Raw genomic sequence first — 16,536 nt, forward strand, 5'->3', positions numbered from 1 at the left:
AAAAGCACTTAGTGTTGATCTGTTCGATAAATTAAGACATAAAATATGTGCATTTACATGAATCAGCAGATGACTCCATGCTGCATTTTTACTGCATGTGACAGTACCAGGAAGTCCAGGAAGTCCTGTCCTAGCTCATCAAACAGTTCAGTTCAGTTTATTTGGAACATGCATACCATACCATGTAATGTGTCACATATTTCCAGTTGTTTCATCACAGCACGTCCGAAAAGGAGTAGGAAGAAGCTGAGCTTATTTAATCATACCCCTTTTAATATTATATAAATTTTCATCCTATTTCCTTGTTCTCTGTTTGCAAGGGAACAGTAAATAAATAATAAAAATAATATACCATAAGTAAGTAGACAAATATTAAATACATAAATAATCATTATCTCAACAAAAAAAAGTTAAATATGGTCATCGTAGTTGTTCTTTGTATTTTGTGAAGACTTGTAGTTTGAACAGTCTCTTAAACTGACTCTATTGGTGCTTTGTTTGATTTCTTTGGTTGATCCATTCCATAAATTCATTATACATACGGAAATGCTAAAGGTTTTAAGTGTTGTACACGCATACAAATATTTTCAATTAGATTTTCCTGTAAGGTTACATTTCTCCTCTTTTGTTAAGAAGATTTGTTGTACATTCTTGAGTAGAAGGTTTTAGTTTGCTTTGTTTTGCTTTGATTTGGTGAATTTTTTTTGCAAATGCACCAAATGGTTTAATTTCAATATTTTTGATTCAATAAATAAAGGGTTTGCTTATATGTTCTACATATCCAAAATTATGTAATATTGATAATTGATGTTTTTTGTAAGATGGCTAGGGAATGAAGCGCCCATTTGTAGTTGCTTCCCTATATTTCTGTACAATAACTCAGATATGGTAACACTCGTGAGCAGTAGAGAATATGAAGTGTTTTTTGGTCTAGATTAGAACACATCCAAAATCCGGCCCGCGGGAAGTCCCAAGTTAAAAAAAAAAAAAAGTATTTTTATTTTTATTTTTTTTCACATCTGTCCTTTGTAATCCATTTTCTACAGCTTGTTACTCTCTGGGTCTCCTAGCCGCTCAGGCAAATCATGTTGTCTAAAAATGCATTTTCCCATCGATAACGTGACATCATCGCGCTCTTTCAGTCAATCAGTGCGCGAGGAATATATATATATATATATATATATATATATATATATATATATATATATATATATATATATATATATATATATATATATATATATATATATATATATATATACACAGCCCGGCAAAACAATTTTCACCCAATGTGGCCCCAGAGTCAAAAGGTTTGGGGACCCCTGGTCTAGAACATATACATAAACATAAATATGCTGCTGTGTGTCCATAGAAAGTTCTAGATAACACAATACTATTTTTAAAAAGATCAGCAGAATGTAAGATGTTTGAAATAACTTAGTCAGATGAAAAGGAGGGCCATTGAAGAGGGCCATTCAATCAGTTTGAGACTGTTATCATGAAATCTGGACAGTTTTAGTTGAGGGCAACTTGTATTAAAACATCGTAGAATAGTCACAACAGTACATTGTATATTCATCACTACTGTTATTATATATGAATGATGGCCTCAGTTGAGTGTTTTTGCAAAAAATCATCCCATAATAGTTTCACTATAATGCATAGTAAAACTGGATAGTTTGGGCAAATGGGTGAGACATAGTGGAATAGTCACGCCAGTGCATGTCACTGTCAATCAAAAAATCTAAATAGATTGGTCAAAGTTTTTTCGCCACAAAACAGACTGTAATCATCACAACAGTGCATTGTATGCTACTTTAGGCTGAAAAACACAGTGGAAAGGTCAGAAACATGTTCATTCAATAGTCACAAAAGTTGTTTTGTATATTATGACAGTTCATGGTATGTAACATGTGCCACTTTAAGTGCTAAAACATTAAATATGAATTGTCTTGCTTAAGTGTCAGATTAGCTGAATTGGGAATGTTTGGCTATTCGGTTGAAGTTTTGAGTATTTCTCCACTCATCTCTTGTTTTGAGGATGATGTTCTAACCTCAGTTGATAGTGATACTTGCCTCCAGAGGATTCTAGTAACATAAGAAAATACACATTAATGTTCTTTTTCTTCCCTACTGGCTATATTAACATTGGCAACACTACAAGGGGTGTCATGTCGAGTTGCATCAATTATTCATTTTCATATAAACACATGATAAGTGTCTGGTTGGTAACGTTTCAGGCTGTTCTGTGGAGATACAAGTTCTCTCAGCTGAAAGGATCATCAGATGACGGCAAAAGCAAGATCAAGTTTTTATTCCAAAACCAAGACTCCAAATCCATCGAAGCAAAGGTAAAATAACTCTTTAGATCGTGTCTTAATAAAAGAAAAGATGACTCTCTTGTTGATTTAATTTGTGCAGGAACTGGAGTTTTCCAACCTATTTGCGGTGCTTCACTGCATTCACGCTTTCTTCGCTGCCAAAGTGGCGTGCCTTGACCCCGTGTTTGTGGAGAGCCAGGCCACGGCCGCCAACGCCGGCATCCCTTCTCTGTCGAGCCTCTCGTGCAATTCGCACACTCCCAAACTAAAATTCACCACTTGACGCAGCACCTCTGGATTAGTCACGACTCTGTAGCTTAAGATGGGAGAAAGACAAAAAAGACTTCATAAAGACTTCCTCAGGGAAAAAAAAAGTCTGGAATTTCTCATAAAGCCTTTCTGGGACTTTGGGAATACAAAAAGACTCAATGGACACCAAGTGTGCAATGTGAACAGCTTTTTAGGCCAACCTTCTGGGACATCCTTATTATTAGTAAAATTATTATGATCCACACATCACAACAAGAAAAAGCAAGTGGTCTACTTTTGTATGAACGCTTACTGAGGTTTTGGAAGGATATCTCTGCTCACTTTTGGTTTGCTTACACTATATGTGCAAAAGGGGCATATATCTTCAATTATTTAGGGATCCAGGGGTTCGCTCCCTTTTTATTTGTATTTGTGTTACCTCTGGAAAAGTGAGATTTAATTATCCATCCATTTTCTATGTCCATCAAAAATATAACAGTTTATTCCTCGAGGTGTGACACATTGTCATCTACATTTATGATTTAATTTAAACAAATAAGGTGGCACAATTGTGATAAATAGAATTCTTCTACACTTCCTGTCTGAACTGTTAAAATTCCCAGCGTACTTAAATGCGTCATAACATTCTCTCCCTTTTTTATTTGTATTTGTGCTACCTCTGGAAAAGTGAGATGTAATGATGTCCATCAAAAATATAACAGTTTATTCCCCGAGGTGTGACATGTGGTCATCTCGATGTATGAATTAATTTAAACAAATAAGGTGACACAATTGTGATAAATAGAATTATTCCACACTTCCTGTCCAAACTGTTAAAATTCCCAGGGTATTTAAATGCGTCATAACAAACCACGTCCACGTGACATCCTTCTCTTCTTCAGTTGGTCAGCCGTGGGCGCGCAACAATTCATCCATCCATTTTTTACTGCTTGTCCCTCTCAGGGTAGCTGGAGCCTATCCCAGCTGCATTCGGGCGGAAGGCGGGGTGAACCCTGGACAAGACATGAAACTTAAAATATCGATATGACTAATGGAACAGACATAATTACAAGTGCATTTCAAGAGGAAGTGGCGGTGAAAAGCAGTGCTAACTGCTAGCAAACATAAAGAAGAATAGTTCAGGTACGTCACCGGTTGTATTTATTTCCTAATTGTAGTTACGTCAACAATATGTTGTTTAGACTCTTACTTAATGAGTTATTTGTCTGATGGAGCTGCTTTCAAACCACAAACGAGCACCATTAAATACAGCTGCCATGTAAAAATAGCAGTCGACAACAACTGTACAAACGGTGATGGGCAAGCTACAATAGACTGACCATACGCCCTCTTTTCCCCGGACATGTCCTCTTTTGCGGGCTTGTCCGGGCGGGGTTTCTTAAATGCCTCAAATGTCCGGCATTTTGAGTTAGGGTTGCGTATATTTTCAATGTACGCCCAGGGTTAAGAAGGGGTTAAAATCAAAACAAATTGTGAAGGTGTGTGCGCAGCAGCATTCCTAAGGGAGGGGCGGAGACTGGGAAAGCAAGAGAGTTATGATAAACGCGCATGCGTTGCCAGGCTCTGCTTTTTATCCATAGATTTAAATTTTTATTATCTATAGCAGGGGTGTCAAAAGTGTGCCCCAGAGGCCATTTGCGGCCCTCAGCTAATGTTGTAAAGGCCCACGGCACATTCTAAAAATACTATTAAAATAAACAAAAACAATAACAAAAGTGAAATAAAAAAGCTTAAAGGTGAAATGTAATTTAGAAAAAGTTGCAATGTTGACTAATAAAACAAAGCTGGGTTTTTTTTGCTCAAAACATACTGTAATATTGAATCGAAATCAACGTTATTATGAATTATTGACCTATCCAAAGTTCCCATTACTTCACATCAAATATTCAACTTTGAAAAATATTTTTGGTGAAAGATTTTGCATATTTTGTGTGTTTGCCATTAAAAACATAGTTTTGTTTGACACAAAAGGGCGGAAAACAAAAAAACAACATAAAAAAAACTAAAACATTTTGAAATGAGGAATAGATCTGAAGTTGATGTAGACTCCAGGAATTTAAGCGTTAAATATAAAATGTATGTATGCCCATTATCATCATTTCATGACCGAAGCAAAACACTTTTTACACTTTTATACTGAAATAAATACACCTACAACTTATTAAATAAAAACATAGAAAAACTACCAGCAGCGGTAAAGTTTAGATCCATGAAGGAAAGAAGTGAATGAATGTTTATAACTGAATACATTTACATTTGTATACAAGGGACGGCGTGGCGAAGTTGGTAGAGTGGCCGTGCCAGCAATCGGAGGGTTGCTGGTTACTGGGGTTCAATCCCTACCATCCTAGTCACGTCCGTTGTGTCCTTGGGCAAGACACTTCACCCATGCTCCTGATGGCTGCTGGTTAGCGCCTTGCATGGCAGCTCCCGCCATCAGTGTGCAGTGTTTCCCATAAACTGCCAAGATACCTGTGGTGGTGGGGGCGTGGTCAACATGACATCATCGAGTAATTTGCATAATTTACTACAATGATATGATTTTCTCTAAAAAGGCTCAAAAAATGTATATTTATTAATTAATAATAACAGTTTTGTTTTAAACGTCCATCGATTCATCCATTTTACAATATAATTACAACACTTTATGTACATATTTATATACAGATTTGAACAATAAGTTATTCACTGAAATATATTTATTAATTGTGGTTCTTACAAAAAATATATCTTATAAAATATAAAAGCTAAAATGTCTCTTAAAGCTCTGCCCCTTTAATTAGTGCACACTAAATAATTTAACTTTAGCCTACTACTACAACCATATTATTTACCAGCAACATAAAGTGAAACAGAGGCAGAGGTGTCCTGCCACAGTCAGTAACAAATAAACAGAAAACAGTAGTGGTCAAATACAAATAAGGCAACAAGAGAAGTATCCTACACTTCTCTTTTGTAAAGTAAATCTGAACAGCCTATATGGGCATCTACATCAACTATATGATTTGCCTGAGAAGCTGGACAGGACAAAAAAAATAAAAAATAAAATAAAATAAAATTATTTGTGGCGGACGTAATTCTTTCGTGGCGGGCCGCCACAAATAAATGAATGTGTGGGAAACACTGAGTGTGTGAATGTGTGTGTGAATGTGGAAATACTGTCAAAGCGCTTTGAGTACGGTACCTTGAAGGTAGAAAAGCGCTATACAAGTATAACCCATTTATCATTTATTTATAAATTTGTTTTCTTTTCTTTTTAAAAAAAAATAATAATTAAGTAACGTTTATGACAACTTTTTTCCAAAACACAATATAGAATGTGAGATATAACAGGATAATGCATATGTTTATCATTTTTTTTCAAAACGCTCACAAAAAAGTGGGGCCTCAAAAATGTACTGTGGGACCACATTTTTATGACTTGATGGGTCCCTGGGACCCCATTTTGAAAATTCCTAGCGCCAACACTGCTGTCAACAGAGGAGAAAAAATGCTTTATTTAAATAAATATATTATTTATAAAGCAAGTTCTAGTATCATTGGCAAATTTTCACCTAGTCCCGGCCTTGGCGTGCTGCTCGCCTTGGCACGCATATATGTGTCCTCTTTTTGGGATTTCAGAATATGGTCAGCCTAAGCTACAAGGAAAATGTAGTTAACTAAGCTACTACTTACTCTCAATTAAATGTAGCTAAGCTACGGGGTGAACTATCCCCACAGAACTGTAGAAAGCTACACTACAAGTTACACGGCAAAAGTAGCCTACTACATCAGGGGTCCCCAAACTACAGCCCGTCAGCGTCCAAAATCCAGCCTGTTAAAAAATATATATATATATATATTTTATTTATTTATTTATTATTATTGTATTTTGAAATCTGTCCTTTTTAATCCATTTTCTACCGCTTGTTACTCTCTGTGTCTCCTAGCCGCTCAGGCTAATCATATTGTCTAAAAATGCACTTTCCCATCGACAACGTGACATCATCACGAGCGCGCGGCAAGTGCGCGCTCTTTCAGTCAATTAGTTTGCAAGGAATATATACAGTACATGTAAAATATGTACAGCCCGGCCCCCGGCCAAATTGCTTTAACGCATTGCTCTCAAATTAATGTACAACTTTCCACCAAACAAATCGGCAGAGAATAAATGCGCAGTTTTATAGTTTATTTTAGTTAACACAAACTGGAAACATGCCCTCTGTCTGGCTTTTTTAATATTTGAACATTTCTTTTAACTTGCAAAGTTGGGGTACCTTTTACAAAATTAGTGGGGGGAACACTGGAAACAAATTAAATCAAAGGCAGTGAAACAATAACAATAATATTAAATAAACACCAAAATATATGCTCTATTGGAATGGAGACTTTTCAGCACAGGATAAATTACTGTTTCAACAGAAACCACAGTGGCAAAATGACAGTAACATGGCCAAAGAAAAAGTGCAACAACTTTGTCTCACAAAACACACATTAACAAACGTCATATTTACACTACAGCAGAGGCCGGCATCCCAAAACGTTGAAAGAGCCATATTGGACCAAAAATTCAAAAACAAATCTCTCTGGAGCCGGAAAAAATTAAAAGCCATATAGAAGTCTTTTAAGGCAACACATGGCGTAAGTGTCTATATTAGCCCTTATAGCCTACTATCAGAATGACTATGTGTCGCAGGCTGAAGCAAATCTTCATTGACGGAAATGTTGAAATTTGATATTTATTCTACACATTTTTACAACAATATAAACCATTTGTAAATCAGAGGCTACTCAGAAGGTGAGATAATTCCTGGAAATGACTAGCTTTTAATGGCCAAAAGTATAGATGTGTGTCCAAGTTAAAGGAAACGGCAGGCTGTCTTCTTTTAATAGATTTATTACAATTTTTGGCAAGATAGGTAATGTTTGCTGTGGTCTGGAACAACATGGCACACAAACAACTATCTGAAATGCAGCCAATATTACATACAGATAATGTGTCATGAGACATGCAAAACTAAATTACAATATATATAAAGAGGATAAAAGTAAAGGATATTAAATTAGCTCAAATATACCTACAAATGAAGCGTAATGATGCAATATGTACATATAGCTAGCCTAAATAGCATGTTAGCATTGATTAGCTTGCTGTCATGCACTGACCAAATATGCCTGATTAGCACTCCAACAAGTCAATAACATCAACAAAGCGCACCTTTGTGCATTCACGCACAGCATTCAACTTTTGGTGTACAAAATGAGACAAAGAAGGAGCGGAAGATTTTACATGTAAACAAACTGTTGCTTCACAGTCCACACTGTGGTGAGTTCAAGAACCGCCAAAATTAGTAGGACAAAACGATGTTCACCAAATACTCTCATCAGTGAAGCATACATTCAAAAATATTAAACAGCGGGCTTTCTAACAATTGGGAAGGTTTGTGTCATGTTTGTCCTCAAACAAAAAACATACTAAAACAAAAAAATATATTTTCCCCCCATCTTTTTCCATTTTTAATGCTTTTTTAAAAATGCTACAGGGAGCCAATAGGGCTGCACTAAAGAGCTGCGGGTTGCTGACCCCGGCACTACAGGAATTAATAAAAGTGAACATATTTTTGTGCCAGAACTGTGCTACTATGTAGCTTTTATACCAGTGTTATCTAAGCAGCATGGGGTAATCGGTATTGACACTTTCCCATCGCCTCCCTCCTCCCCGAGTGGTTTGTTCACACAGCTGTGCACTGTCAAGTTAGCCAGAACAAAACAGAATGTTTATAAAATGTTTAAAATATGCTCGTAAGGTCCATATGAGTATGTTTGGATGAGTTGGGTGTGAAAGAACAAGTCTATTAAACACCCTTAGGCCCCGTTTACACTGCACACCAAATCATATTTTTTTTAGCCCTCAAGTGACACAGATCTGATTTATTTATTTTTTTGCCAGTCTAAACGCTCCAAGGTATTTCAAATCTGATCTTTGGCATCAGGTTCAGGCCACATCAGGAGGTAGTCAGATTGGAATCTGATCTATTTAAATGTGACTTCGGTCTAAACGCAGTGTGACCTCAATGTGATTTTTTCCGTCAGCTTTGGGCGAGCTTTGGGCGAGCTTTGTCACTCGTGTGCGCCGGGAAAGATTCAGTCGCCAGCGGAAGTGGATATTTCATCACAACATCTGGTTTCGGTGAGCAAAGTCTATTTATGACGACCGAATGTTATATATTTATTATAGTGCGCAAATAATAGGGTATATGTAATAAGTAAATATATATTTTGATTCCGAAGAAATAGCGATTGTTGAAGGACCGGAATTGGCGCAGTGGCTTATTTGCTTACATGTGAGTTGAAAAATAAAGCTCACGTAGATACACGCTGATGTCCGTCTCTCCTCTACTTAACAGCCATTAAAGGATTAGACCCCTCCCAAATGTATTACACTATATACATCCATTCATACATTATATTGTTTTAATGTATTTTCATGTAAAAAAAAAAAAAACCACTAATTTTGGCCTGCAGTGTATACAAAGTCTTAGAAGTAGGTGTCCCAATACTTTTGTCCATATAGTGTACTCTAGTAGCAGGAGCAAATTGTGTACCGCTGATTTAATTACATTCAACAATAGGCTCATCTCTACATCATAACTAATAAGCGTGACTAGAAAAGTAGACTCTTACTTTCCCAACAATGTGTAAATAAGCATTGACCTTAAAGAATGACGATTTGTGACGATTCATTTGTAGAAGTACTGTTAGTCCGGGGTGTCAAACGTGAAGTGCCACTGAGGAGGGTTTAGTTATGTTTGTTTTATACTGTATATGTATATTTTTGCCACAATATAGATTGCAGGATTTGGCAAGTATTTGAGTATGTTAAAGCCATCAATAAGATTATTTATTTGCCAAAATTATATTAATAGTAAAGACTAAAAATTGTTCCCTTTGTCATTTATGCCACAATTTTTTTTGCTTAGCATATCTTGACCCACGTTGGATTAGTTTTTAGCATAGTGGCTCACAGTGGAAAACGTGTGGACACCCCTGCTCTATGTAGTATTCTCTAAGTCATTTATTATTAACTCTATGGACCAACTTAGAACAATATAATGAGCTATGATTGTTTACTTTTATTTCCTGGTTATATTTTGACTCCAATTTGTAAATACTGATAAAAAATACTTAATAAATAATACTTCTTATATTAGAAGGCCACTCAATGGTATGAGATGCCATTTTAAAAGAATTCAGCTCTGCTCCAATTTGGATTTCTGAAGTCAAATATATTGCAAATAATCTCTGAGCTCCCCTGGGTATATCAACTCTCGGGGGTCAAATTGGGGTCATGGCAGAGTGATTCACAGTCTTAAATTTTGAGGGAATGAACGGTTTGTGCACGAATGAGGTTTCTTGTGCTTTGCAAAGATTTTGGTTGGCATTATTTACCCTTCAAAAACACAGGATTTTAAGAGAATGGAGTGGATTTAATTTTTTGGCAGATGTTTTATTAACAAATATACTGTGTCATAAATAATAAATGAGATCTTTTATTACACGGACTGGTTTTTTTGTCTGTTTTAGAGCGTACATTTGTACAAATGAGCAAAGAAAGCATTTTGGTCAATGTTTCTGATTATTAATGTCTGATATGTATATATAATATTTATTGATGAACATTATACATTCCATTTTCAGCATTTTTATACCAGTTTTATGTATCAAAATTGAGTACATTTAAATCACTAAGAGTTGTAATGTTTAATGTCTATTCAAATGCAGTCGTTTTCTAGAAAATATGTATTGCTTTACATGTATTAGCAAATGTCTTTTTCAAATATATTTTTTCAAATTTATAAAGGGGTTGTTGTAGTTAAATATTAAGGATGAGAATTAAAACAACTCACAATTCAATTATATTTTAATTCCAAGGTTGACGATTCGATTCAGAATCAATTCTCCATTCAACATAATTCTTGATTAAAACCGATCATCACAATATATTATTTGGTATAAAAATGATAATCAAACCTTATCAAAAAATGTTACAAAAGCTCCTTTTTGCTGCTGATGTATGATGTGTATGCCAGGCACGTGCTATCAGTAGGGAAGGGTACCAAATTTAGTTCTTTTTTGGCATGGACCGAATCCCGCCGGTCCTATCAGGCAGGTACCGATTTACGTAAAATCCTAACAGTGCCAAGTTACAGTACCTGGGTTGTGCTTGACTTCACGCCCGGTTGCCGACTCAGCCAGCTCTTTGCACTACGACACATGGCGATCATTCTAGTAGCACTGAGAACGAATTCAGCCAAATTACCTCTAGTTAATGTTACAATTTTCAATGCCAACAAACATATTGGCTGAAAAAAACACTCCAACTTAAGTAAAGTATGGCTCCACTTTTCCAAAAATGTGCTAGCTTGATGCTAACATAAATTGGCTTTGTTATTGACATGCTACCGATTACCATTAGCGGTTTTAAATGGCAATTCCTACACCTCCAAATTTTTTAATAAAAACTACAACATAGGTGTGTTATACGTAGGAAGTTGGGTTAGTTACTGAAAACCAGTAACTAGTTACAATTACTAGTTACTTTATTTCAAAAGTAACTCCGTTACTAACTCAGTTACTTACACCAAAAAGTAATGCGTTACTGTGAAAAGTAACTATTTAGTTACTTCTTTTTCCCCCTTTTTTTAAGGCTCCCATTAATGCCCTTTTAGCCTTCATTTCAGTACTGTTATTGCACTGGAGAATAATACAATCTGTTGATCAAATTGACATGCATTTGCATCACTGAACTCAGAAAGCAATGTGGTCTACATACAACACACAAAGACAAAGATATGTTTCAAAGGGCCAATTTATTTCAGGCCAGAAAAAATTGACAAAACTATTTTAAATAGCTGCAACATAATGGCACTTTAACTTGAACTCTAAGTAGATAGGATCTTTGATCCAAGACCATACTTGCCAACCTTGAGACCTCCAATATCGGGAGGTGGGGGGGCGTGGTTGGGGCGGGGGGCGTGGTTAAGAGGAGAGTATATTTACAGCTAGAATTCACCAACTCAAGTATTTCATATATATATATATATATATATATATATATATATATATATATATATATATATATATATATATATATATATATATATATATATATATATATATATATATATATATATATATATATATATAATACTTGACTTTCAGTGAATTCTAGCTATATATATATATATATATATATATATATATATATATATATATATATATATATTTATTTTTATTTTATTATATATATAAATAAAAGAAATACTTGAATTTTAGTGTTCATTTGCTTACACATATACACACACACACCCACAACACTCATCTACTCATTGCTGTACTTGAAAGTACAATGCTTTGTTAAGGGTTGAATTGTCCATTCTCTTTCTATTCTCTGTCACTATTTTTCTAGCCAACTGACTCTCAATTGACTGGATTGATTATTTAACTAATATAGCAGTAAAATGTAAAAATCCAGAGTTTTCTTGAGCTAACATGGTGAGAAAAGTGAGCTAGCTTATTACCACAGACAGGGACAAAGTTAATATGCATAACTTTCCACCACAACTAACAAACCCACCTTTTTTTTGGAAATATTGGGTGACATATTGTCGACCCTTCAACTCCTTCTCCTCTCATTTTCTTTTCCTTTCTTTTTTGGCTGCCTGATTTTTGAGGCATACTGCTGTCTCCTCCGCTTTGCCCGCTGTGGCGCTGTCTGTGACAAATCGCCGGTGCTCTACCTACAGCTGATCCAGTCGGACTGAACCCTTTTACGTAAATGGAGGGGGGGAAGAGAGGGCCCTGCAGGTGTTGATGCTTCCAAAACAAATAAAGGTATTGTTACCAGGACATGGAAAATAAAACATGTGTGATTATATGTTAGTTAATAACTTAGTGTCATTTTTCTGTATTATAATTTCATCATCATTAGGGGCCTCTCCGGGCCCCCTCCATCATGGGCCCCTAGAATCCGTCTCCTTTACCCCCCCTTTTCGGCGCCCCTGCTCCCTAGCATGGCCTAAAACCGGTCAATCCTTGCTTCCTGGGGAAGATTTTCCCTGGCAAGCAATTGGTACTCCAGTACTTCTTCCCGGAGGCTGGTCAGGTCCAATCGCAGCTGCGGCAGACTTTTTTTTGGGGGGGCGTGGCCTCCAGCTCCGGCTGAATACCGGGAGTTTGTCGGGAGAAAATCTCTGTCGGGAGAGGCGCTGAATATCGGGATTCTCCCGCTAAAAACGGGAGGGTTGGCAAGTATGTCCAAGACACAACTTACATTTAACTAAAATGTTATTTTCTTTGTGCTCGACAAAAGAAAAGTATTGAGAATGTCTCCATGTTAAAAAACTCGACTTCTGGCTTCGCCATGATGTCTTGTTAGTTGTTATGAGAGTAGCGTATGTGTGTGTGTGTGTGTGTGGCTCTTTAAGATATGACAGCATGAGAGGTGAGTGACGTCAGTGAGTGAGTGGGCGAGAGAGGTGAGGGAGCGGCGACAGTGAGTGCGTGTAGGTGCTCTAGCTTGGTGGATGGCTGCGTGCAATGAAGTCACAAAGTTGCAACAAACCGCCGGGCTCGTCATTCACCCTCAGCTGTAAAGACCCTCTTCCGGGTAAAGTGAGGTTGTTAGACCCGAAGTAAGGCTCTGGAGGAACGTCTCCCCTGTGGGGAGGCGTGCTTTCTGTGGGTGGGGGAAAGCACGCCTCTTCTTTTCCACCGGAGCGCTCCAATAAAACACACTCAAATCTTCAGTTTCTAGCCGATACTGCGTTATTTTACGTTATTTTTATGTAGTAACGCATCATGCAGTAACGGTAACTGAGTCACTGTATATAAAAAAATAACGCGTTAGATTACTAGTTACCGCCGAAACTAACGGCGTTACAGTAACGCGTTACTTAGTAACGCGTTACTCCCAACACTGGTAGGAAGTATCTAAAGGGGTCATATTATGATTTTTTTCTACATTTAAAACACTTTCTAGTAACCTGCATGAAGTGTAATGGTGGTTCCTTGGTTAAAAGTTTGCATAGATTTTATTTTACTGACCATCTTCAAGCCGCTTTCTGACCGTCTCTTTAGGATGCACTATATTGTGGGCGGCCTTATTTACATGCCTGCCCTTCGACTGCGTTTTCTCCCCGTCAGCCGTGTTGTAGTTTTAGCGCTTTCATATTAAGTCTACTTACAGATTTAAGTTCGAACTATACGCTACTTAGTATTAGTAATGACAACAGCGCAGGATACATGTGCATGTATGAGCTTAATGACTACAACGTTGGACTACAAAGGCAGACAAGTGCAAAGCTGTGTGAGTAAATCTCTATAATATATGGATACCTGCTGACGTCACACTTGGGAAAAACGTCCCACATTGGGCAAGTTCCACTTGGCTCGTTAGAAGGAAGTATGAAAGAAGGCAATACTGTTTTATAAATATGTCCGCTATGCCTCCATGGGTTGATTTAACATTTTCAGGACTTATGCAGATCCTAAATACACAACAGCCATTACCAATAGGTAAGAAAAGTTGGTTTTGCATAATGGGTCCCCTTTTAAAGGACGAGCAGCCGACTATGGATGGGAGGAAATAGGACAGAGGACAGGATTGACTAGCCATGCTTTTGTTGACTGCTTTAATATAAGGTCTGCTTACACCACATTATCCCTATTTCCCTGTATAAAACAAATGTGTGTTTTCTTTGGAGGTTAATTTGTGTCTTTATTACAAAAGCTTTTTTGTGACACTGAATTTATGCATCAGAATATTTTGTGAACTGAATTTGTTTTACATCATATTATGCTGACTATTTTATTAGGAAAAAAATTGTAAGCAAATGTTGCTGCTTCAAAACGCAAGACCCACTTGTGGAAAATTAAGACTGAAGCAATCGATGCTGCCTCAGAACCAGCCAATGAGGTGTGAAGTTTGAAATCACATGACACAGGTTTTACAAAGAGGCAGGTTATGCAGCACTACACGCCACAAGCCATGTAATCTACTGTATGTACTTGGATCCCTTTTTATGAACATTTTAAACAGTGGAGATTGCCATGCATTAATGAACAAATCCCAAGATCCTGCAAAAAAGGATAAAAGTTGGTACAAACACTCACACAATAATGACTGATACTAAAAACGTTACAACTGGCGATCTCAAAAAACGAAATGAAATTGTAGGTCTTTACTGAATAAGACACACAGAATGTACATGAAAATACAAACCGTGGGATTGACAATATTAACTATGCAATAAACGATGAATTTTGCAAATATATGAACGTTGCTCCTCTACTGCAGAACACCTCCTTGATCGACATATTTTATAATCAAGCAAGATCAACAAAGATGCAACAAACACGGCCAAATATAAACAGTACTTATTATATCACTTTACTGCAGAACTTTTTTGTAGAAATCTGCATCCGTCTGACACTTAAAGGCCTACTGAAATGAAATAGTTTTATTTAAACGGATCCATTCTATGTGTCATACTTGATCATTTCGTGATATTGCCATATTTTTGCTGAAAGGATTTAGTAGAGAACATCGACGATAAACTTTTGGTCGCTGATAAAAAAAGCCTTGCCTGTACCGGAAGTAGCGTGACGTCACAGGTTGAAAGGCTCCTCACATTTCCCCATTGTTTACACCAGCAGCGAGAGCGATTCGGACCGAGAAAGCGACGATTACCCCATTAATTTGAGCGAGGATGAAAGATTCGTAGATGAGGAACGTGAGAGTGAAGGAATAGAGTGCAGTGCAGGACGTATCTTTTTTTCGCTCTGACCGTAACTTAGGTATAAGGGCTCATTGGATTCCACACTTTCTCCTTTTTCTATTGTGGATCACGGATTTGTATTTTAAACCACCTCGGATACTATATCCTCTTGAAAATGAGAGTCGAGAACGTGAAATGGACATTCACAGTGACTTTTATCTCCACGACAATACATCGGTGAAGCACTTTAGCTACAGCGCTAACGTGATAGCATCGGGCTTAACTGCAGATAGAAACAAAAGAAATAAACCCCTGACTGGAAGGATAGACAGAAAATCAACAATACTATTAAACCATGGACCTGTAACTACACGGTTAATGCTTTCCAGCCTGGCGAAGCTTAACAATGCTGTTGATAACGACGCCATTGAAGCTAACTTAGCTACGGGACCTCACAGAGCTATGCTAAAAACATTAGCTATCCACCTACGCCAGCCAGCCCTCATCTGCTCATCAACACCCGTGCTCACCTGCGTTCCAGCGATCGACGGCGCGACGAAGGACTTCACCCGATCATCGATGCGGTCGGCGGCCAGCGTCGGATAGCGCGTCTGCTATCCAAGTCAAAGTCCTCCTGGTTGTGTTGCTACAGCCAGCCGCTAATACACCGATCCCACCTACAGCTTTCTTCTTTGCAGTCTTCATTCATTAAACAAATTGCAAAAGATTCACCAACACAGATGTCCAGAATACTGTGGAATTTTGCGATGAAAACAGAGCTTTTTTTGTATTGGATACAATGGTGTCCGAATACTTCCATTTCAACGATTGACGTCATGCACATACGTCATCATACATAGACGTTTTCAACCGGAAGTTTCGCAGGAAATTTAAAATTGCACTTTATAAGTTAACCCGGCCGTATTGGCATGTGTTGCAATGTTAAGATTTCATCATTGATATATAAACTATCAGACTGCGTGGTCGGTAGTAGTGGGTTTCAGTAGGCCTTTAAATCTCAGGCTTTTGCTGCCTGTACCTCGTCTGCATGGAGCAGAGCTTCCTATGATCACTAAAGTAACCTATTTGTCACTCAGAAGTGCAGATTCTAACCATTGTAATCATTTCTATAGTTTGAAAATATCCAGTGGGCCGCATAGAAATATTTATTATGTTGTATTATGCCC

The 16,536-nt window shown here is 37.2% G+C and overlaps 1 protein-coding gene and 1 long non-coding RNA gene across 3 annotated transcripts in view; one reads left to right on the forward strand and one right to left on the reverse strand.

Annotated features, from left to right (window-relative positions):
- Positions 1 to 2,852, forward strand: part of sntg1 (syntrophin, gamma 1) — a 118,160-nt gene extending 115,308 nt beyond the window's left edge. For both annotated transcript variants that reach the window (XM_062022529.1, XM_062022530.1), the window contains exons 18-19: positions 2,241 to 2,351; positions 2,422 to 2,852. In XM_062022529.1, coding sequence (XP_061878513.1) covers positions 2,241 to 2,351; positions 2,422 to 2,604 — 294 coding nt within the window. In that variant the 3' untranslated portion in view covers positions 2,605 to 2,852. The remainder of the gene's footprint in view (positions 1 to 2,240; positions 2,352 to 2,421) is intronic.
- LOC133630790 (uncharacterized) lies at positions 2,329 to 4,102 on the reverse strand. The gene is made up of 3 exons (XR_009821343.1): positions 3,911 to 4,102; positions 3,442 to 3,583; positions 2,329 to 2,637 (listed from the first exon to the last, which is right to left on the reverse strand). It is a non-coding gene; the product is annotated as an uncharacterized LOC133630790 (long non-coding RNA).
- Positions 4,103 to 16,536: the final 12,434 nt, after the last annotated feature.

The sequence above is a fragment of the Entelurus aequoreus genome, linkage group LG16 (genome assembly GCF_033978785.1).
Source record: "Entelurus aequoreus isolate RoL-2023_Sb linkage group LG16, RoL_Eaeq_v1.1, whole genome shotgun sequence".
Taxonomy (NCBI): Eukaryota; Metazoa; Chordata; class Actinopteri; order Syngnathiformes; family Syngnathidae; genus Entelurus; species Entelurus aequoreus.